Raw genomic sequence first — 25,073 nt, 5'->3', positions numbered from 1 at the left:
AGGCGCTTTAATTACCACAAATCCTCAGGGATGTAGTTTTATGTGGTGGGGAACTATTTCAGTTTTGACTAAGGGAAGAGAACTACTTTACAGAATGACCAACACTACTCCCTGTAGCACCTGGGTTTCTTTACAGGTTAGCCCAAGTAATGACCTAAGCAAGATTAAGATACATTTTGAGCCATGGCAAGATCACTGTTTGAGATGATATGGCTGTAGCACACAAAATCACTGTTTCTAATCCAGTGATTACATTTTATAGTGTTTGAGGAATCCATTGCTGCAGAGACTTGGAATGAGGACCTTTCATCCAAAAGCAGCAGTTCTACTACATGAGCTAAAGTACAATTGCAACAGAATGCATATTCTTTGCAGAATCTAGCCACTAGGGGGCAAAATCATAATATGCTGCTGCTCCATTAAACTACATGTGGGTGGTCAAATCATTATACATTGATGAGCACTTACCTCCCTCATTCCTGCTTCCTGGCTGGTCCCAACCAAATTTAGGAGCCTTCTATGCTAATTCTTCCCCTCTCCCTTAGTGCTAAACACTCTCCCGAGCTACCAGCACACACTTTCTGACCAAACTGTTCATTCAGACAGAGCTTGATAAACTGATGGAGGGGCTGGTATGATGAGGTTTTCTACAATGGTATATGGCCCACCCATGACTGCTATTAACAAATATCTTTAATGGCTGGACGTGGGATACTTGATTGGAGAACTCTGAGTTTCTATAGCGAATTCTTTTTTAGGTGTCTGGCGGGTGGGTCTCTCCCCTGGGCTCAGGGTCTAACTGATCATATTCGTGGTTGGGAAGGAATCTTCCCCCAGGTCAGATTGGCCGATCCCCTTGGGGTCTTTCGCTTTCCTCTGCAGCATGGGACACAGGCCACTTATTGATTTGAACTCAAGTAAATGGTGGATTCTCTGTAACTTGAAATTTTTAAATCAAGATTTGAGGACTTCAGTAACTTAGATAGAGGTTATGGGCCTATTACAGGGTGAGTGGGTGAGGTTCTGTGACTTGTGATGTGTAGGAGGTCAGATAAGATGATCATGATGGTCTCTTCCAGCCTTAAAGAGTGAATCTATGTTTTATGGATCTACAGCCCACCTACTGATGGAAGAGTACTAGGGTGACGAGATGTCATGATTTTATAGGGACAGTCCCGATTTTGGGGTCTTTTTCTTATATAGAGTCCTATTACCCCCCACCCCCATCCCGATTTTTCACATTTGCTGTACTCTTCACCCTAGAAGAGTACAAATACTTTGTTTTCTTCAAGTAAAATATCAAAAGTAGTATTTGACTTTCTAGTAGTCAATTTTTATAAGCCTAGTGGATAGCTCACTGGACTGGGACTACGGAGTCCTGAGTTCTTTTCCAAATTCTGCCACTGACCTGCTGAATGACCTTGGGCAAGTCACTTCACCTCCATTTCCCTCTGTAAAATGGGGATAATGATATTGACTTCCTTTTAGAGCACTTAGAGATCTACTGTGGATAAGCACTGTGTAAGAACTAGGTATTGCTATTAAAGTTTGTGGGTCCTTCCTCACTTGAGCTGTGAATTCTGAACAATCTCTACAGTGGTGTGGTGAATGCTCACTGACCACACATCTTAAAACAAAGGGTCTGACCATTATACGTGGATATTTAGAAATCCATCTTTTTCTCCATGCCCACCATTACAACAAAATTCTGCTCTGATCAAACAAGATAGTGTTCAGAATTTTCATGGATAGCAAAGTACCTATACAATTAAAACTTGGACTGTCTGCTAACTTTAAACTATGCTGTTGAATTCCATGCAGAAAAGAGGGATTTGTTCCAAGATAGCATCGATCTCAAAAGAACACTTGATGATTACCTGTTCTGTTCTTTCCCTCTGGGGCACCTGGCATTGGCCACTGTTGGAAGACAGGATACTGGGCTAGATGAACTGTCACAGAGCATAGCAGGCCCCCTTGGCTCTTGCCTCTGCTAAATCCACAAAGTCACTCTGAGATCCTGGGGTTAGTATTTACTGGTGCAGTTTATTCACAGGCTTGTTCCCACCACCATTTTGCCATATACAGTTGGCCCATGACAGTGTGCAGGCAGGCAGGAGGAGCTACCTCCCTGCTTCCACTCTCTGCCTTTTCCCTTTCTTTCAGGCTAATTAGGTGGCAGCTGTTTCTGCTTCTCCAATTAGGGCCAGGTTATCTCCAGCCAGCTCTAATTTATTCCCCTAAATGGGAGCTGGCCTGATAGAGGGCTGAATCAGCAACCCTTTTCCCAGCACCCTGTCACGTGGATCTTTGGTCTGACCCAATATGGCCTTTCTTATGTTCCTAACAGTACAGAAGGATGTAATTAGGGGGGGGGGGGTTATATCCTAGTTCCGGAATTCTGGATCTGAGCAAGATGAATGCATAGCCCCTAGGGCTTTTTTGCCTTAAATGGTTCTGTGGCTCATGAGGTATGGCATGTGAGTCAAGCAAGGTGGTTCTGCAGGGCAATGTCATGGAGGAAAATATCAAACTCATTTTAATTGAAGTCACATCTGTAGTTCAGACCAAAGGTAAAAATCCTTTATCCAGTAAGATACATCATCTCCTAGGAAATTTGACATCTTCAAAGGTGCCACTTGAAATGTGGCTTAATCTCACACAATGTTAGAGAAATCTCTATACTCCAGATATCATTGTATGTAATTGTGATTCCCCACCATCTTCTTATGCTGGCATTTTTGTTCGTTACTTAGCTTTGTCCCTATGATGTCACATTGGTCTCAACCTATATAGAGTATGTGCAGATGGAAGCATGATTTTAATAAAAAAAACTGATGCTATCTCCCACCAAAAGAAATTAGATGTAATTGATACCAACATTTTCTGATTTATAAATGACATAAATTCTCAGTGTTTATTTGAGTACAGATGCTCGTCTGTCCTGAAGGGCTTGTAACTATCGTGGGCTAGAGGAATCTGAGAACAACATGTGAGAATATTTTCTTTCTTTTTCTTTGAGAAGTGCTTTGGGATCTTTAATGGCCACAAACTACACAGGACTTCATCTTAACATTTATGCCAAGCATTTCTTGCTGCGGTATGATGGAAACGGAAATGGACAGAACATCTCTCCCGCGAGTACTAAAATCTAAATTTAACACAGTTTGAAAATCAGGTGCACTAGGGCAATGTTCTTAAACAATGTCACATAGAGTCATCTTGCAGGTGCGGACTACCTAAGGTGCCTTCTTTTCTCTGTGTCTTCCTATTTCTCTTTCTCTGAATGTGTGTTCTGAGCCTCTTCATTTCCATATTTCTGTCAACTTCCATCCCCACAATCCATACTTATTCAAACTCTGAACTTCTCAGAAACCTCAACAGCCCTAATTCCATCTACTGGAGAAAAATAAACCTCGGCATTTTCAGTGATTTCCAGCAACATACTCTCCCCTTCCTGTTCCCCCCCCCCAGCCCCTGCCAAAAGCCCTAAATTCAACCTCCACTATTATTAAGCTACTATCTTCCCTTCCCCATACATTTAAAACAGAGTTAAACATTTTTGCCTGATAAAGTGGATTAAGTTGCTGTGACTAGTGTTGCACCCTTTAACGTGAGCTGTTTTAGACTGCTTTGTTCTGTTGAGTTATAACTTCTGCTGCATACAGTGCAGATTTGTCTTTTATTCTAGTCTCCATTGTTTTGCAGATTGTTGTTGTAATAGGCATCATAATGGCTAAACTGCTCTAGGAAAACAGCTCTGGGAACATGAATTAATTTGTAAAGAAACTGTACCATCCAGCACATTATATTGCCTATTACCTCAGAGAACATTTCTTGCCGTTCTGTGTCTACTTATATATAGAGGGTCTATATATTTGGAAGCAGTGTTACACTACTTAAGCTCCTTCTTTAAAATATTGTAAAACTGACAGACCATTATTTACCCCTACTAGGTAATCTAGATTTTAAATAGCTAAGAGACCATAATTGCTGTAAGACCCATTTTAAAGTTGTAATCACATGCAGCTCTTTGTAACTAATTTAGGCTTTTGCTAACTTTTCTTTATTGACTCTCACTTTCAATTAGAGGATCTAAACCTTATGGAGTATTGAACTCTAATACGTAAGTAATTAATAATTGCATCTATGTTATTTCACTTGAACTAACCAATATGTGAACACAGACAGGTTAAATAGTAATCAATGAACATCTTATCCCCACCCCCCAAATATGGGAGTTCTTTAACTGGCAATTTCCACAGTTATAAGGGACTCATCCAAAGCTCAATGAAGCAAATAGGAGTTTTTCCATTGACTTAAGGAGCTTTGTATCAGGCACCAAGGCCCAAAGGTATTTGGATGGAAAGTTATAAGAGATAAGAGATAAGATAGAAGAGATAAGTATGTGTTTTCAGGACCAAAATCATGATGGTTTGGCTGAAAGACATTATCTTTCAGAGTCAAACTGAGAGAGATGGACTGCCTCTACAGTACCTAGTAGTTGTTTTTCTTTTTGTTGTCCCAGTATGTCTATTGGCCTTCTGGCACTGCCTCACTTATCTGTCCTTAAAGCACAAGAGTCCTACACGCTGGGCCTGATCCAGAGTTCACTGAACTGAATAGGAATCTTTCCACTGACTTCAATGGCCTTGGATCAGGCCCTATGAGCCCAATTTTCAAATCTGGGAGCCTAAATCAGAGTATCTAATCCCTCATTTGGATTCTCAGACTGGCACTTGGACACCTAAGGGCATAGACAACTTGTGCCTCGCCATACGGGGTGGGGGGGAGGGCCAGTGCACAATCTAAAGGGGAGGGCATTTGACCTCCCAGCCAGGGTCTCTCAGGAAGAAGTGGTCCCATCCATCTCCCTAACCGGCTGCCAGGGAGAGCGGTTGAATGTGCTGGGTGGGGAGGAGCAGGGAGAGAAGGACAGAGCCCTTCTCCTTCCCAGCCCTCGGCAGGTAAATCTGGGGGGGGCACCCCCCCCATCCCTTCCCTGCAAGTCGCCTCTTGACTGGGTAAATGTGGAAATGAGCACCTCAACCTAACATAGGCCCCGGTACTGCAATGAGATCCATTGGGTGGGCTCCGAAGAATTGTTAAATCAGTTATTGTATTTGCCATAGTTTTAGTTTAATGTTTTAACTAAGTCAGGAAGCTAAGAAAGAGATCCAAGAAAGTGATCCAAGAAAGGGAAGATGCACTATAGAGTAAGTCCTCCAGGAAACTAAGAGATACCATTCTTCATGTAGTCTTTAGTTTCCTGGGACACACTTCCTTCTGGAGCAGAAACAAAGCAGCCCAGGACAGTCACGAACTACAGCTACCCAGAGTAGCAGAAAGTTTGTTACCTCATTTCTATATATATAGCTTCTATACATAATAAAGGATTTATCTTGACACCGCTCTGCTCACTATAAAAATATCACAAGCTACTGCACCCACAAGACTTAACCAGCAGTTCCTTCAGGCAGATTCAGTTGCAGGACCAGGGCCTATGGCACTCAAGCATGAAAAATGGTCTCTCTTAGGGCCAGATTGTCAGCCAGTTACTCTCACTGGAGAGCAGTTACTTATTCAAGAGATTAACATGGGACCATTTGAATAAGAAACTGCTCAGAAACATGAGTAAGGGACTCACTATCTGGCCCTAAGAGAGAGTCCAATTTTCAAGATAACATTGGTTTTGATGGGACTACTTTTGTAAGCTCACCGCTGGGGGAAGGGGTTCACAACCTGGCCCTTTGTTAGTGGCATTTCATATAGACTGGGGGGAATGTAACATATGCCCCCCGTCTATATGAAACTACACCATCTTGTGGTGTAAAAGAATGCAGGATGGGCACGCACAAGAACTACGTGTGGGAATGAAATCACCCTTTTCATTGCTATGTCAGCTATGTTAGATCCTGAACTCCAGCAATATTTGCATTCTAGTCCTAGGCACCTCTGAAAAGACTGGCATTTTTGTTGAATTGTGTACTGTAGTTTTGGAGATCCACTGGGCAATGGTTACTATGGACAATTACAAGATTAACATTTATTTTCACATGTTAAATGTTATCTCCACCAACATGTGAACTCAAGTGTCAAGACTAGAGTAGAGTAAATTATTTTTAACATATTAACTACATGTGGTATTTTAGGAGAATCTAATTTTATGCAGTCATTAATGTGCCTTTTCTAAATCAGAACCATTAATTCTGTTTACATAAAGTATATTTATCATTAGCATCAGACTTTTTTTCTGGAAGTCTGAGGCAGTTTTAGAAAGAATGAGACTTGTCACACTTTACAGTGAAGTTCCATTTTTTAAATAAAGGGTTAATAAATTATTCATGTTATAGACATGAATACCATGCATAATAAATGGTTATGAGCACATCATTAGAAGGTGTTAACGATGGATTGTTATATGCAGCCTATTTACCTCTTTGACACTAACAATCTATAACAATTGATTAATCATTTATTACTCTTTATAAACTATTTATGAATGGAATCTTAATATAAAGTGTGACAAAAAGACTATTGCTTGGGAAAGGTGCAGCACTGATATTCCTCCATTTATGCATAATATAGGTGTAGTATATCCAAAGCATTGCCAATTCCCCCACCCGGCTTTTCCACATTTGCTCTCAATGTACTTCTAAACAGTTTTTGATGGACTCTGCCTCGGTATGACACAAGTCTGCATACCTGTTCAGTACCCAGAACCTCTACTGAGGTCAAGGGTATTAGTTAATGCCAACTGGTATGGTGCTTTTTGTGATATGGACTCCTGTTCTCCAGTATCTACTATATATATAGACCAACTCATTTCATATATGCCACCCAGTGCAGCATGTACTTTTTTTTATAATTACTTTCAGCAACAATTACCTGGGATTTTGACTTTCATGTGAAATGGTTCATATATCATTACCATTCTCCTGATCCATTCAATCTCATTCTCAGAATGAATTTAGAAAACAAGAACATAAGAACGGTCATACTGGGTCAGAGCAATGTTCCATCTAGCCCAGGATCCTGTCTTCTGACAGTGGCTAGTGCCAGATGCTATGGACAGAACAGTGCAATTGCCAAGTGATCCATCCCTTGTCATCCACTCCCAGCCTCTGGCAGGCAGAAGCTTATGGAAACCCAGAGCATGGGGCTGTGTCGTGGACCATCTTAGCTAATAATCATTGATAGACCTATCCTCTGCAAACTTTATATAATTCTCTTTTTGAACTTTTCTGAGTTTGATTTGTATGAAAGGTATGTAAGAAGGAAAATGTTTCCTTACCTAACAGAACTGCTGCCAACATCAAGGTCCTGTGCAGTTACAGCACCTATAATCGTCCCAACAGGAGTATCCTCATAAACCTCCATGGTGTACATAGGCCTGCTGAAAACTGGAGGTTCATCCACATCCAACACATTGATCTTCACAGTGGCTGTATCTTTGAATGGACCCACAGAGTGGAATCGATGATCAAGATGAACATTGGAGGCCTCTACTTTAAAGGTATATGCCTTTTTTGTTTCAAAGTCTAATGGCTGTGGTAAGGACAGACAAAAAAACATCATCAGATCTGGCAAAATCGCTTTGTAAAAGTCTCTGCAGACTGTACAGTTTAACCTGCTATTGATGTATCAGAGATTGGCAAGCTTAGTTCCCAGGCGCTCTCAGCAGATTTGAGATCCCTCCAAATAGTTGGATTATAATATTTATTATTAGCATTATGGTGGCTCCCAACCAAGCCCAAGTCCACACAGAAAGGGTTGGGGTAGAGCTGGGAATTGAACCAGAATCTTCTGTATCCCACTCTAGTACTTTAAACCCAAGCCCCATTTTTCCTTTCACCACAAGGAACAACAGAAAGAACACTTATGGTGGAAATGGGTCCAACCCAAAATCCTGCTGCGTAGAGATGGGTCCAAACCAAACTTTAGGGTTTGGCTTGAAATCTGAACCTAGACCCGAATTCTTCTTTTTATTATGAAGAAAAAGCCAGGAACACCCAACAAACCTGAAGAATTTGAGTAGGGGATGTAGTCCTAATCCAGATTTTTATTTTGCAAATTGGCAACAGCTCTAACCTATAGTGGATTGAATGCAACATGGCAGTTTGGGTACCGCAAGTTGTAGTTGCTTGACAGACATACATACTAAAATGGTTTCAGAGTAGCAGCCGTGTTAGTCTGTATCCGCAAAAAGAACAGGAGTACTTGTGGCGCCTTAGAGACTAACAAATTTATTAGAGCATAAGCTTTCGTGGACTACAGCCCACTTCTTCGGATGCATATAGAGTGAAACATATATTGAGGAGATATATATACACACATACAGAGAGCATGAACAGGTGGGAGTTGTCTTACCAACTCTGAGAGGCCAATTAAGTAAGAGAAAAAAACTTTTGAAGTGATAATCAAGCTAGCCCAGTACAGACAGTTTGATAAGAAGTGTGAGAATACTTACAAGGGGAGATAGATTCAATGTTTGTAATGGCTCAGCCATTCCCAGTCCTTATTCCATCCTGAGTTGATTGTATCTAGTTTGCATATCAATTCCAGCTCAGCAGTCTCTCGTTGGAGTCTGTTTTTGAAGTTTTTCTGTTGTAAGATAGCCACCCGCAGGTCTGTCATAGAATGACCAGACAGGTTAAAGTGTTCTCCCACTGTTTTTTGAGTATTATGATTCCTGATGTCAGATTTGTGTCCATTAATTCTTTTGCGGAGAGACTGTCCGGTTTGGCCAATGTACATGGCAGAGGGGCATTGCTGGCACATGATGGCATATATCACATTGGTAGATGTGCAGGTGAACGAGCCCCTGATGTTATGGCTGATGTGATTAGGTCCTATGATGATGTCACTTGAATAGATATGTGGACAGAGTTGGCATCGGGCTTTGTTACAAGGATAGGTTCCAAAACACTGACCCTGGGCTATCTTGATTATCACTTCAAAAGTTTTTTTCTCTTACTTAATTGGCCTCTCAGAGTTGGTAAGACAACTCCCACCTGTTCATGCTCTCTGTATGTGTGTATATATATCTCCTCAATATATGTTTCACTCTATATGCATCCGAAGAAGTGGGCTGTAGTCCACGAAAGCTTATGCTCTAATAAATTTGTTAGTCTCTAAGGTGCCACAAGTACTCCTGTTCTTTATACTAAAATGGGACTACTTTGATTTGAATTTCTTTCATTTTAAAAGAATCTAGTCCTATTGGTTTCAGTAAAGTGACCAGGGATATCTCTTCTGTGCATTATTGCAGTGATATTCTGTACATTATTGTACTCCTATCTAGTCAGAAAGATACAAAAGCTTTACTATCAATACAGCATTTGGCTGGATTACCTTCTAGCATTTTACTGAAACAGCCTTTTCCTGATGTTTAGATAATACTGGCATCTAGTGGCTTTTAGTTATAATAGCCAAGTTAGAAAATTTCAGTTTAAAAGGATATGGTTTTTGAAGAAAAACACTAGGTTACAACTGTAGGATTGCTGCAAGAATAGTTTAATGTTTATATCATTTGCATCATCACAACCATTGCTACATTGTCTCCCAATCAGTTTTCATTTCTAGCATGGGTTTAAACTCTGCCATTTTCTGCCCTTGTCACAACAAGACTGTAATTGACCAGAGGCTGGGCTGGCATAAATAGGACTAGTTCCATTAAAGTTAATGGAGTTATGCTGATTTATACCAGCTAAACACATTGTATAATGGTTTTAAATCCCGGTGAAAGGCTCTATATTTTTAACAGACTATATGGCCAAGCCTTTCAAAGCTGGGGACTTAATGTTAAGCATCTAAGTCTATATATGTCATGTAAATAATCAAGCTTGAAAACTTTGACTGTGATGTGCTGCTAATATTAAAATGGGCTGTCTTCATTCAGGAAAAAATGCTATTAAGTCAGTGTGAATTTCTCCTGGTTAAGGACTGCAGAATTGGGCTGATAGGGATCAATTGTAAAGCATGTGTCTAAATACATATTCAGAGGTTTTACTTTAGGTCCAGCTTTATGATTTGTGGGACCCCAGGTTAGCAGTGGGGGGGGTGGGAGGGAGAGGGAGGGCGTAGATAGCCTCTAAGGGTATGATTACACGATGTTTCAAAACCTGTAGCCAGGTGTCTCTGAGAACAGGTCTACAGATATGGGCTTGTGCTATGGTGCTAAAAAGAACTGTGTAGAGATTGTGGCTAAGGCCACAGGTGCTGAAGCCCATCTCCCCTCCCTGAGCTAGAAAGCCTGAGCTGCAGTCCAAAATGTCTACATAGATATTCTAGCACCGTAGTGCAAGCCCGAGGCAGTAGAACAAGGGTCTGAGACTCACTGCCATGGGTTTTAACACACAGTCTAGTCATACCTTAAGTCGCCTTCCCCTCCAGTGCCACATCAACAACCCCATATTCCAGGTTGAATGAAACATTTCGCTGAAATCCAAATTAAACATTTAGTTTTGATTTTGAGCTTTTTTAAAATGTTTCAAATTTTTTAAAATATATTTGAAGGAAATTTCAAAATAAAAATAGTTTTGAACCAAAAAATCTAATCACTTGTTTTGTAAAATGTCTACGTGAATGCCTTGATCCAGATTTATTTTTTTATTACTTCAGTGAATTAGCAACACCAACATGAATTGGAAAAAGTTTGTGTTGCTGAATGTGCATTTTTCACTGGGAAAAAAAAAAGTTTTGGACAAAATTTTTTACCTAGCACTAGGCAGGAATAATGTTGGGACCCAAAGAAGTTACTTGTGTTGCAGATAGCCCTGTCTGACTGGATGTCTGCTTCATCATCTCTCCCTGGCATAGTGAGTCTGTAATATGGACTGCCCAGAAACATAAACTATACTGAATTGAAAGAGTTAAAATAATATATTTTATAATACTAATAAATACACTAGTGATGAGTGCACTATTTCAGACAAAATACAAATGGCCCAAATGGTGACATCTTCCACTATCTAATCATGGCAATACTGCATTTGCAAGACTGCCTGCCAAATGAATGTAAACGGGATTTATATAGGTCAAAGTATGTCTGTTGATGCCAACTGACTCAAATTTTAGGATCCCCTCCTCCCCCCCGTAAATATAATTTTGGACAAGAAAGAAACAAGTGCACTGAAGTGTGGAAGCTCTTAAGCATCATTAGTTGTTCCCTGTCCTCATTCCTCTTCATCTAGCTGCTTACCTACCCAAAGTGCTCTCAGACATTTCATTTCATTTCATTCAACTCCAGAACGGGCATAGGAAAGATTTGCTTTACAACCTATAGCTGTATGTAAATGAGATTGCTTGCAAACCTCAACCATGCAGATAATTAGTGCAGGTTTTTCTATACACCTCAAATCCTGGCATCCAGTTGGCGTATTGGGCATCTGTCAGAAAATGTGATGCTTGAATATCCTGGAGTCAGGGCCGGCTCCAGGCACCAGCTTAACAAGCAGGTGCTTGGGGCGGCCAAGGGAGAGGGGCGGCACGTGCAGCAATTCGGGGGCGGCAGGTCCCTCACTCCCTCTAGGAGCGAAGGACCTGCCACCTATGGCGGCTTTTTGTTTTTTGTTTTTTGTTTGTTTTCTTTCCCAAATGCCGCCGCTGGTTGCGATTGCGATCGTGGCTTTTTTTGTTTGTTTTTGTTTGGGGCGGCAAAAATGCTGGAGCCGGCCCTGCCCGGAGCTGCCTATCTCCCAATCTAGATGTCTATAAACTTTTCAAGTTTTATAAGGTCTGGAATGTAGTTCCTTGGTATTGTTTTTGTGGATGCTTCTCACATCACAAAAGAAGCGATATAGTGCCCTACTCCTGACAGTTAACTGTAGTATGTTAACATATTCTAGCTGGCAAAAAAAATCACATCTGTGCTGCCACCTGGTGTCTGATCTATGTAACTAAACCCTATTATGCACGTAAAGTTCTTAGTGCTAGTAAAATAGTAACTTTGATGTTCAAGAAATCTCTGTTTCTAATGTAATGATTAAAATGCTTTAAAATTAATGAAAGATGTTAATAGACACAAAAAATTAGGTTCTACTAAAAAGCAAGGTTCTATGAAAGTTCTGCTAAAAACCTAGAGTTGAATATGTAATGAGCTCCTTTCTATAGTTTTTTTAAACCTATTGAAAATTCTTATCTGTACTATAGACTTCTATTAAATTTAATTAGACAGTTATAAAAAATTTGCCATAAAGAAAGGCAATCATTTTGTTACATTTCATAGGATTTTTCCCATAAGGGAATGACAGTTCTGCTAGCACCAATGTGGCTATTTTTTTCAACCATGTAGCTGCAGAGCTATTATGGGAGCATTTTGTAATGATGTCCTGTCAGTCTCACAACAGAGGAGTTTGGCTTCCTGGGCAGGCCCTGTCTTTCTTCTCTTTGTTTCGGCTATTAGCTACTGTATACAGACTCCTAGTAAAACATTATCAGTGTATGCAGAGCTGTGTATAGCAATGCCACTTTGTAACTACTAAAATGAAATAACACATAATGACAAACCACATTATTTAGCCTCATAGAGGAACCAGGAACTGGTTTATTTAGTGTGAACAGGAAAGCACATCAACCCCTCTGATTTGAAAGTAAAGGTATTTTGAAATATTACTGCTTCCCTTACCCCATATGGAAGTGAAGGGATACTGAGAAATAATACTCTAATGTAAATTGTGTAAATAAAATGCAATGGAGATTTTTTCCTCCCCAAATAGAAGGTTGTCTACAATTCTAAAGTTGCAAAACATGCCATAGATTGAAAGTGGCTTAATGAATTATCCTGATAAGAATGACATAGGTGGGAAAATGACTGTATGTATTCAACTCATTCTCACAAGAAGAAAAAGAAGAGCTCACAAAAAGTGCTGGACAGGCAGCCTCATGACCTCCAATATTTATCCACAGAACAAGTACAGCATGACACAGGTGGTATGATCTTTCCCCAAGCTGCCACATCCATATTTCACCATTCTGTCATGGAGGGATGTGGGGATGTGATGGTTGGCCAAGGTTTGAATGAACATAAAATGTGATCTGTTGAGACTGCCAACAAGGAAGTCAATGAGCGCTCATTGGGATGATAGGAGTACTTGTGGCACCTTAGAGACTAACAAATTTATTAGAGCATAAGCTTTCGTGGGCTACTGCCCACTTGTTCAGATGCATCCGAAGAATATGCATCCGAAGAAGTGGGCAGTAGCCCACAAAAGCTTATGCTCTAATAAATTTGTTAGTCTCTAAGGTGCCACAAGTACTCCTGTTCTTTTTGCGGATACAGACTAACACGGCTGCTACTCTGAAACCTGTCACTGGGATGATGTGTTTTTGTAATGTTTCAACACCTGATCCACAGAAATGGGTGGAGATCACCAACTTTAACACAAACTTCCGAAATAACTGACGGATGGTAACTGTTTTTTTCCCCCAGTAACTACTGACCTGCGCTGGATTTGAAATAGTAAAACTAAAGATAAAAGTGACAGGACATGCTGGTCTGTTAAGGAAGGCTCCAGCTCCAACAGTGTCCTATGTTCCTGATGTGTGCTGAACAAGCAGTATGCTAGGAGCTCTGGTCCAAGGGACAGCTAGGAAATGTTAGCAGTTACTTCCAGAATTGATGAGAAGGAACAAGATGTACATATGAGCTCCATTCCTTCACAACGGGGAGAGAAGAAGCAGCAGGAGGAGTTCTTGGTCTTCAGTGGCAGCCTGAGAAGGATCTGAAGCCACATGGCCAGGGTAAAGCAGCCTGGAGATGGCAATGCTTTCAGTGACCCACAGGAAGCCATGAAAAAGAAGGGGTTGGGGGTTACTGTTTACATTGCACCTTTGTGTTTTTGATCTTTTTGTTAAGACCCCAGAAAATGTCAAGGACTTTAGACAGAGGTGAAGGAAGTGACCTTGAAGAAACAGTTTGATTTCTGGACTAGGTGCCAGCTTCCTTTTAGGGGCTTCCAGCTGGAATGGGACAAAAGCTCTGCCTCACTCAGTTCACCAAGGTGGACATAGATGCTCAGGAGAAAGAATGGGGAAAGGGGGGTTGATTTTGTACTTTGGTATATTTGGACTATCATTATTCCAGAAAGATGTGGCCTACTTAGGCCTTGGCTACACTTACCGGTAGTTCGGCGGCGAGCGAGCGAACTTCTGGGTTTGACTTATCGCGTCTAGTCTGGACGCGATAAGTCGAACCCGGAAGTGCTCGCCGTCGACTGCGGTACTCCAGCTCGGCGAGAGGAGTACCACGGAGTCGACGGGGGAGCCTGCCTGCCGAATGTGGACCAAGGTAAGTTCGAACTAAGGTACTTCGAACTTCAGCTACGTTATTCACGTAGCTGAAGTTGCGTACCTTAGTTCGAATTAGGGGGGGTAGTGTAGACCTGGCCTTAAAATGGAGATCTAATCCAACTTCCCAGTGAGAGCAAGTGAGGAAATGGCTGAGTTCCCATGACTATAAGGTCAGATCTCGTGACAGTGTGGCAATGTTTGTTTTTGCATGCAGTGTGCTAAGAATGGAGTTAATCAGCCTTGTAATAATGAATTATGAGCAAAATGTATACAGACGGTACACAATAACAGCTAGAATGTTTAAAGTGAACTGGTGGTGATAGATGTCTAAGCAAAGGATAAATTTCCCAATCATCTATAGGGAGCTCCAAAAACTTTACTAGCCTATACAAACTCCTGCAGTAAATGTTTCAATTCTTGAACTGCTACCAAAAAAAAAAAAAAAAAAACCACCTCAACCAACCAACCAAAAAAACCCGGCAACACTGGCTGATCTGGTCTTCAGGGACTCAAGAGCTCCACTTCCTGTTTTTGATCACTTAATTAGCTTTGTACTTTTTTAATGACCACCGTCATCTTTCTGATAGCATTCTTTGTTTTATTGTGGGTATCTACCTATGCCAAAGGCTTGGTGTGTCTACTCCTCCTTGTTAAAATGTGACGTCTCTCCATACTTCACACACATGGAGTATCCTCTCTTACAATTGACCATCTGAGCTATGCTGGGTATCAGTGTCTGCAAAAACCCTTGACATTCCCTTGGGTCACCTTAGTTTATAGGTTTTAGTGCTCTTGTAATATATCCTGGGGCAAGTATAAGTGTCCTGTCAGTAACAGGCAGCACAGTTTATTGGCTAATGAAACTTTTGCTTTTTTGTTACTGTGAGAATTCTTTCTGTTACTGAACTTGTTTGTTTCTGCTGTAGTTTGTGAAGTCCTTTGGGATGAAATAAGCTATATAAATCTAAGAAAAAGGTATATGTAGTGGTGTTGTATCTGTGTTGGTCCCAAGATATTAGAGAGGACAAGGTGGGTGAGATAATATTGTTTTATTGGGCCAACTTCTGTTGATGAGAGAGGCAAGCTTGGGAGCTTACATAGAGCTCTTTTTCATCTCTGGGAAATGTATTCAGAGTGTCACAGCTAAATACAAGGTGGAACAGATTGTTTAGCAGAAGTAGTTAGCACATATTTCAAGAGCCGATTGTAGGTGAAGTGGTCCATTAGCATCCCTCCAGTCATAGGAGGAAAGGAAGTGGGGGAGCAGCTGGGGCGGTGGAGGCGGGAGGGAGTTGTTAGAAGCAAGTTCCCTAAAGACAAGGACACACTCACTCAAATCAACACTAGACCCTATTAGAACAACAGATGCAAAACCTGTAGACATATCTCCACTGCTATGATGATCAGCACTCCCACAACACACTTTTCAAGAAGCATGGGTCCTACACATGCCTATTACATGTGATGTACCCATTCCAATGCACTAAATGCCCCAATAACAACTATGTTGGTGAAACCAGACAGTCACTACCCTCTTGAAAGAACTCATACAGAAAAATGGTAGGAGACAAAAACATCCTCTCACCAGTGGACAAATGCTTTTCACAAAACAATCACTTATATCTGATCTCTCAATCCACATCCTGCACAACATCTTCAAAAGACGAGCCTGAGAGCTTAAATTCATAACTGCTAGACACTAAATATCATGGACTCAATAGAGACACTGGTTTGATGCTGATTACAATAATCGATACGCCACCAACAACCCCCCCACATCCCAACTGTTTTTTTCCCTCCTCTCTTCCTTTCCTCCCATGACTGCAGGTGTGTTTTATGGACCACTTCACCTTGAATCTGTCCTCTGGTGTCCATGCCTTGCTGTGGTGGGACACCTTGCATTCTCTAATGATCCCCAGAGTCTGTGTCGGCGAGGATTTTTGCTTCTGGTAGGTTTGACCATGCTGGATTGGTCTGTGGGGGAAGGGCCAGACAAAAAAGACACTTTTTGGTCCTCCAAGTTGCGGGTTAGACACAGGGCTAACAACCCTGTCCCATAAAAAACAAAATATGTTACAGGAACAGCGATGGAGAAATCGACCATTACTGTGTGTGATGGCTTTCAGGAGTCAATGACCCGTATGACTGCTAGTGGTGAAAGCCGAAAGGAAGCCACTGGCATGAAGACTGAAGTGCTCAACACCAAGACAAAAACCAAACTTGTTTTTTGTAATGTATGGACAATGTAAGAAATAGGGAAGCTAGCTCAGGTCACAGCAGAGATGAGACACTACAGCTTACACATACTGGGTGTCAGCGAGAGCAGATGGACAGTATCAGGAAGATTAACAACAGCCGTGGGAGAAACTTTGCTGTATTCTGGACGGGATGATGAACAACACCATGAGGATGTTGCCAATCTTTTGAATAAGAAAGTGAAGCGTTCCAACTTGAATGAAAGTCCATCAGCAAAAGACTTATGAGAGCCAGACTGAAAGGGAAACATAATAATATCACACTGATTCAATGCTATGCTCCGACAAATGACAGTGATGGAGAAATAAAGGACAAATTCTACCTTACATTACAGGCGGAGTTAGAGACACTACCATTCCACGACCTAACTATCGTCATGGGAGACCTGAATGCCAAGGTCGGTAAGGACAACACAAACAAAGACAGAGCAATGGGAAGACATGGATGTGGCATCATGAATGAAAACAGAGATACGCTTGTTGATTTCTGTAATATGAATGACCTAGTCATCGGCAGAACCCTATTTCAATATCGTGAAATTCACAAACTAACATGGTGTTCTCCAAATGGCAGAGATAAGAACCAGATTGACCATATCATGGTCAATGGCAAATGGCAACACTCACTGACAGATGTGAGAAGGGGAGCAGATGTTGTCAGTGACTACCACTGGTGACAGCCTCCATCAACCTAAAACTCAGAAGTGTGGTCCACCAAACAAGGGGCATAGACGTTATGACATTGACAAGCTAAAGTCCCCTGAAATACAGAAAACCTTTTTTCTGCAGTTAAAGAACAGGTTTCAAGCACTTGCAGACCTTGATGAAGAGGAGGGGAATGAAGATGAGGGAGGAACAAGAAGTGGGACAAAGTAATAACTTATACACAATGCAGTGAAGCCTGTCTAGGCTACACGCAGATGAGAAGGAAGGATGGATTACACCCAGCATATGGTATACCATAAAAACCAGACGAACCATGAAGAAAGTGTTTTAGACACAGAATCCCAGAAGCTAAAGGACAAATACTGTGAGCAGTATAGCAAGGCGCACTGGGAGATCAAATGCTTTGTGAGAACAGACAAACATTATATTGATAAGCTGGCAACATAAGCAGAGGATGCAGCTGCTCATGGTGAACAAGAAACCATCTATAAAATGACATGGCTTATCAGTGATAAACAGCAGACACCAAGACACACTCTCATCAGGGACAAACAGGGCCACCTACGAACAACAGAAAAAGAACAAGAAATGTGCTGGACAGAAGCATTTCAAAGAATTGCTGAACAGGGAGCCACCTAAAGAGGAAACAAACATCCAGGAGGCAGAAGATGATCTTAATATCAAAACAGACGCCTCAACTAAGGAAGAGATCATTCAAGCCATCAAATCCTTACAAAATGGGAAAGCTCCTGGCAAGGATAACTTGAATGGAGAATTGTTCAAGGTAAATCTTGAGTTAGCAGCATCTATCCTGGCCCCTCTATTTACATCAGTCTGGGAAAGGGAAAAAGTGCCGGATGAGTGGACCAATGGGGTTATAGTGAAGATACCAAAGAAAGGAAATCTCAGGGATAACTGGCATGGTATCACACTTTTATCTGTGCCAAGCAAAGTATTGTGTAAGATCATAGAAGGCTTTTGATAGCATTCACAGGACCAGCTTTTATTTCAACTTTACATGCAATTTTGATCACAGTGAGCTCAGTTTTGAAGTGAAAACAGGAGTACGTCAGGGTTGTGTCATGTCTGTAATTCTCTTCAACATTGCCATCAACTGGGTAATGCAGTGTACAACAGAAGACATGTCAAAAGGCATTAACTGGACATCCTTCTCATCCCTTGAAGACCTGGACTTCGCAGATGATGTTGCTCTCCTATCACATACCCAACACCATATATAAGAAAAAACAACTCGACTCAATGCATTCAGCCAGCAAATTGGACTGAAAATCAACCGCAATAAGTCAGATATCATGACTTTTAATATTGCCTCACAATCACCAGTACGGATAGAGGATTATGTTCTCACCAATGTAGAAGCATTCATAAACCCAGGCAGCACCATCAGCTAGGATGGTGGAACAAGCCAGGACATCCGGAACACAATCAATAAAGCCAGGAACACCTTCAGGAGCTTAAATACAGTCTGGAAATCATGAACATAAAAAACCAAAAACAAACTCAAGCTTCCTGGTAAGGACGCACACTGCCAAGACAAGGAGCATAGTGTGGACGTGTAAAACTGTTTCAGTCACTGTGGGGGCTGTACAATGATGTAACTTAGGTCGACTTAATTTTGTAGTGTATACTTGCCCTCAGTACATTTCCCAGACCTGAAGAAGAGCCCTATGTAAGTTTGAAAGCTTGTCTCTCTCACCAACAGCAGTTGGTCCAATAAAACATATTAACTCACCCACCTTATTTCTCTATAAAATGATTGTCACTATCTATGAAACAAAGATACATTTATGTGCATAGAAATGAATAATATGTCTAACTACTAATATTTATGAATCGTTTAAAAAGCAGATTGATTAGGATGTTGTTTTTAAGCTATAAGAAATCCCTCCCCCCCCCCCCCCCACACACACTTTTTAGCTTCATTGCTTTCATTTTCCTTGGAGCTATTCCTATACCAACCACACAGTGGTGCTAAATGCCAGTAGGAGCCTCTGACTTGCAGAATGTAACATAATCTGTTTCTTGTTTATAGAATGATTATTGTAATAACTAAGCTTATACACCGGATCATATCTTGAAGCTAAATGGTCAGCAACTCCATTCTGAAATTTAAGATGTGCACTTATTCCATATGAAAAGCATTGGCTTACAAAATACATCTAGTGCCAGAGAAGCACGAAACTCCCTCTCCTTGTCAATTCACTTGGAATACTGAAGAGAAAAACCTGGCATGTGTCATTTCTGCCAGCAAATACAGCTTTTTACCCAAACAAATTTACAAAAACATGTTCAGCAAGACATGTTTCATTTTCATATAGAAATTGAAAGGAAAAGCTTTATGTGGTGAATAAGAGGTTCTACCATTGGGAACTTTTCATGACAAATAAAAACAAGCTTTACAAATAGCTTGACTGTGTTTTGATACAGCTCAGTGCTGAGCTACAGCAGTGGTCCAGAGATGCTAATAGGCTGTGATACAGGAAGCAGAGAGGGGAAAGCAAACTGGCTTTCCAAGCAGACAAGAATTGTTTTGGTTAAGTGGTGGTACTGAGCAAACTGTGATTTTTAGTCAAATAGTTACTGGAGTCTTAGACGAACCTGCACATTAATAGGTCCAAATTTAGCAAAGTACTTAAGCATATACCTAACTTTAAGCATTTTAAGTAGTCCTGTTGAGTCTAAGAATGTACTTTGAACAGTTTTAATGTTGAACTTCACAACAACTAGGCCCATGTGAGTAGTCCCATTGACTATATGCGTAGTGAGCATAACACACATTATAGCAGATATCTAAGGGAGTTGTGAATGCTCAGCATCTCTGAAAATCAGGACCTAGATCAGAATCCAGCAAAACTGTTGAAATTGTGCTTAATTTTAATCATGCAGGTATTCCAAGGAAGTCCACAAAATAAGTGTCTTGATTTAAAATACATAAATAATGTTGCTGATAAAATTCATGAATAATTTTAGAGGCTATGTGATGGTCCTTTTAAAAATATGTTCCTTAGTCTAAAGACTAACAAGTATGAAAGGTTAGTGTGTTTGCAAGGGATTTCATTGTGCATATAACAATACAGTAACTACTAGTATCCCAGACAGAGGTAATGCAGATTTGTTGTTTGGCTTGTACTGAGCATGCTCAGTAACACCTGCTGCAGCTGCTGCCCTCTTTCTCTCCCCCCACCCACTATCAGCAGGTAGAAGTCTGCATAAAAAATGCAGATGAAGAGCCTAACTGCTGTATTTTATAGGAACAATGCTAAGCCAAACTTCAACATGGAATATATTAGCACCCTTTTACTGGGACAATATTCCAGTTAAAATACTCATTCCTGACCTAAATAGAGGGTGTATCTCACTGCCTGGTCACACCATATGTGTGCACTTATTATAACAGACAACTATGGGAGCAGGAGGTTTTCCGCACCTCTGAAAATCATGTTGCTCTTATTTATGACTCCCTCCAGTAAAGCACCTAAATCGGAGCACAACTTTAAGCTTGTGAATCTTTAAGCACCCGAGCCACTGAAGTCTGAAGGGATGAATCAATCAGAATTTTACTTGAGTAAAATCATTCAAAGGGCAAAATGCAGGATCAGGGCCTATGTAAAGGCATCCTTCAGTGAAGAGCCCTGCACACTGGAATTACTTCTTTTGCATTACTTCATACTACAGAGCAAGAATTCTTGACCTTCAAAGCCTATCTCTAGCTGCAGGCTTTTTCTGGCAAAGATTGAGAGGGGGTTTTGGGTGGGTTTTTTTAGTTTGTTTATTTTTTTCCTATTCAGTGCCAGAGTTCTGTTGCTTGCATTAAGTAACGTTGATTGGCCAATATATTACAGTGGGGATGTGTAGCAGGGTGACTACCCTGCTCCTGCCTGAGGGGTTTAAAACAGCCTTGGCAGAGGGCTGGGGCAAAGGGAAAAGCTACTGGGCTGATTGGGGAAGTAGCCACAGCTGGGCCATGCCCCAATCAGACCCCAGCTGGCCTGAATAAGGCCTTGTCTTCACTTACCGGAGGGTCCGGCGGCACGCAATCGATGTTCTGGGATCGATTTATCGCGTCTGGTTAAGACGCGATAAATCGATCCTGGATCGATCCCGGAAGTGCTCGCAGTCGGCACCGGTACTCCAGCTCGCCGAGAGGAGTACGCGGCATCGACGGGGGGAGCCTTCCTGCTGCGTCTGGACCGCGGTAAGTTCGGACTAAGGTACTTCGAATTCAGCTACGTTATTAACTTAGCTGAATTTGCGTACCTTAGTCCGAAGTAGGGACTTAGTGGGGACCAGGCCTAAGAAGGCTGGGAGCCAGGCACTCAAGGGTCTCTCTCTGAGTGCATAGAGAGAGAAGGGCCTGGCTGCAGGGAACTAGACAGGGTACCTGGGTGGAGCAGGGCTGGGGAAAGGCTGAGGAGCTGGGGAGTTCCAGCCTGGATAGCCCCAGGCTGCGGCCTGGTAATAGGCCAAGGGGTACTTGGGGTAGCAGAGGGCAACCCAGGGCTAGGCCAAGGCAGCAGGTCCAAACCCTCCTTGTTGATGATGAGTGGCCTATACTGCAGTCTGACCCAGAGAGTGGGGGCTAGATGGTGACTGGCAGTGGCCTTATCCTGAGGTGAGGTGGGGTTAGTGGGTGGGGGTTCCCCTGGGAGGGGAGACCTAGTGTGTATGGGTATTGCAAGGGGGCAGCACTCAGAGCAAGGGGCACTGGGGTCCTGGGAGGGACACAGGGGCCAGTGCAGAGGACAAGGTGGATCACTGGCCTGCAGAGGGCGCTCCAAAGGCTAGTGAGCTAATTCCCTGGATGACCAGCAGGAGGCACCGCAGGGGTGAGTCCAGACCCTTTACAGGATGTTTTTATTGTTGTAAATGCATTCAGAAGATAATAGGTAAAGGCTGACAATGCAAAAGCTAAAATAAGTAAATACAGCAAAAACAGTGTGGAAACCAAAAACAAACAGACTGAGGATTTATCTGTGTCCATGATTTTTTGAGTGGCTCAATGAGCCATTAATCTCTTCCTCATAAGCCAGCATCGAAGTAAATTTGGCCAAAAAGTGGTGTTTGTGGAAAATTTTTTGTTTTTGAAATTTGTCTGTTTTGTATTAGAATTAATCTGTGTTGTTGTTGTTGTTGTTGTTTTAATTCCCATGAGACAGAAATCTCCCCCCCACACACACTTCTATTTTGGAAACACCAACAGATGGTGTTTCCGAAATGAAATCTGCTCTCTGGGAACCTGAGAGCAGCTGAATGAAATTGACATTCTTGTTAATTTCCCTGCTACCCCAGAACCCTAGCCTCTAGGTTCTAACAACCCTGAGACCTCTGGCTAGAGCTAGGGTTCTCAGGGCTTTTAGTCTCCCTGCTGTGAAACTGGGAGCGAACCCCTAGTAAGAGCTTGGGCTCCTATGACTTTCAGAAGTGATGGTGGAGACATGGCAGGCTTCTCTGTGCCAGGACGGGGGCGGTGTGTGTGTGTGTTTGTGAGGAGGCTGAGTGGACTGGCTCTTTGCCTTTGCAGTCTTCCAGGAAAGCTTTTGTCAATTTCACCGCAAAAGTGAAATTCCCAAGAGCCATACAGAAGGGCAGTCAGGGAGCTATTCTTCTTGACATTCTTCGCCCCCCCCCCCCCCGAAAAAAAACCAAACAAACTGAAAATTGAATGTTTTGGGTCAAATGGAAATTCTTTCTCAGAAAAAATTAGTTTTGTGAAAAGGGGACACTTTTCATCAGAAAATCATTGCAACAGAAAAAATGTTGACCACCTCTACATGGAAGCAACTTAAGATGTTATCTACACTGGCTTTTTTCCCCCCCACTAGTGCAGTTGCATCAGTGCAAACCTTTGTACGCATGTGTTGCTCCAGTGCAGGAAAAATTTTCAAATAGTGCAGCCTATCCCTGCTTCAAATTTTTTTGCACAAGTGCAGTATGTATACACTGTGGTGCAGTTGCATTGCTGAAGCTACACCATTGTGCAAACCTCTCTCCCTCCCCTCAGACAAAGCATAGTAGAGACTTAAGAGAGAACCCAGGGCCAGGGAGAATTTAATCTTATCTAAAGCCTACTATGCCTGCTCAAATTTGTTTTTTCCAATCAATCATTTATACTCTATTGGTTCAGACTTGGCATCTGGTGTCCCTCACTGTGTTTTTATGTGTGATAGTTCAAAATGTAGCTGTTTTTGAGGTATCTGCTCAGGCAAATGGGTAATCAGAATTTTCCTAAAGTGAGAGATGTAATTTTTCCAATAATTCATCAGTTAAAAATGACAAAAGAGATTATATCCAAACTTTTGCAAATGAAGAAGGAAAAAAAGCTGTCCTGGAAATGATTAGGTATGGAAATGAAAGCTTGAAATGAAAGTCAGGTATTGGGTAATAAACTGCAGGTGACCTTGTCCTTTGATTAAAGGTCAACAAAAGATTATAATGGAAGAGAGACCAGTAGGGAGCAAACCACCATGGTTGAAGTACCTGGAAGGAAGCTCTCTGCACCAACTAGGTGGAAGACCTGCTTGGAGAAACATGTGGCATAGGCAGGAGTAGAAACCTGACTGGGAAGAGGCTATAAAACTCATCTTGAATCAATTAATAAAGTAAAGCAATGTCAAAATCATAGCAAAATGTTTTGATTAACCTGGAATTACATATTTTCCAAATTTTCATATGTTCTGAATTGGAACATTTTTTTTAAATGTCAAAATATCCTGAAGTATGGAAATGTTGGTTCCTGACCAGCTCTAATTAGTACATAAATAAAACTCCTGTGCCATACGTCATTGTTGGTTGGCTGTGACACAAGAGAAGTTCTGGCTCCACTGATGTCCCTGCGATCTTTGCCATGGATTTCAATGGTACTAAGATTTCACCCTATATGTCACATATGTTTAGTTGTATGCTCCTTTTCAAATTTCAGCCACTAGATTTGTAGTAGATGAATACCTTTTTCAGTTTGATGACCCCTTCCTGGGTGTTCTCATCTGTAGTGATGTCAAACAAATTCCCTCCATCTCCTGGGACAATGTTGTATTCAATTTCTGCATTTTTCCCAAAGTCAGGATCCACAGCTCTGATTCTTCCAATGGCTGAACCAACAAGGGAGGACTCGGGTACTTTCAAATGGAAGATACCTGAGAGAAAGCGTTAAACAATAATTTCTGGGAGTTAACACAATACACCTGATCAGGAAAAAGCATTCTGTATCAAACTAAACCAGCCTTTGTAAAGATGATGTGCTCACAACAAAATCAGGTTAGAAAAAGACATGTAGTGTGACAAGTTAAACATGGTACAGTTAAATTCCCAGAGCCCCCAAATATGGGTTTACAAACCCTGGAGAGCTTAATTGTATGTTTTAAGTCTGTCTATATAGCTGACCCTTTTAAATTTGTAGTTAGTGCATGTTTATGAGCATTACTAAATAGTCTATTGAAGATGTTTTAATTAATGTAAGCCCTGTGGCCTGAAGGCTTAGACTGAAAGGAGGTCAGTACAATCGTCTGTTGGTGAAATGGGAGTAGGTGCTTAAGAGCTGGGACTCCACTGGCAAGGGAGTTGGAGAGCTGGCATCTGTTGGAGAGCAAAGAGTAGATGGAAAGGGCCAGGCCTCATTTTACATTTCAGTTTTGTGATGGTTTGGTGCATTGTGGTTAAAATTCAGTTACATTTTGAGTATGGGGGACAACAACATGGTATTGACGTTGTTGGGAAATGAAAGGTCATGACACTCATATTAAATATGCTTGGGCTCACCCTAACTGACACTGCTGTCAGGCACTATTGGGTCAGGGAGCCTGGACAAAGCGGGGGGGGGGGGGGAGAGAGGGGGCGGGAGGGAGA

General features: G+C 41.6%; 1 protein-coding gene across 2 annotated transcripts in view; it reads right to left on the bottom strand.

The window, feature by feature from the left end:
- Window positions 1-25,073, bottom strand: part of CDH12 (cadherin 12) — an 864,422-nt gene that overhangs the window by 27,831 nt on the left and 811,518 nt on the right. For both annotated transcript variants that reach the window (XM_054020329.1, XM_054020330.1), the window contains 2 exons: window positions 24,177-24,364; window positions 7,292-7,545 (listed from right to left, as the gene is read on the bottom strand). In XM_054020329.1, coding sequence (XP_053876304.1) covers window positions 7,292-7,545; window positions 24,177-24,364 — 442 coding nt within the window. The remainder of the gene's footprint in view (window positions 1-7,291; window positions 7,546-24,176; window positions 24,365-25,073) is intronic.

This window comes from Malaclemys terrapin, chromosome 2 (genome assembly GCF_027887155.1).
Source record: "Malaclemys terrapin pileata isolate rMalTer1 chromosome 2, rMalTer1.hap1, whole genome shotgun sequence".
Lineage (NCBI taxonomy): Eukaryota > Metazoa > Chordata > Testudines > Emydidae > Malaclemys > Malaclemys terrapin.
This window is presented reverse-complemented; position numbering and strand designations above follow the sequence as displayed.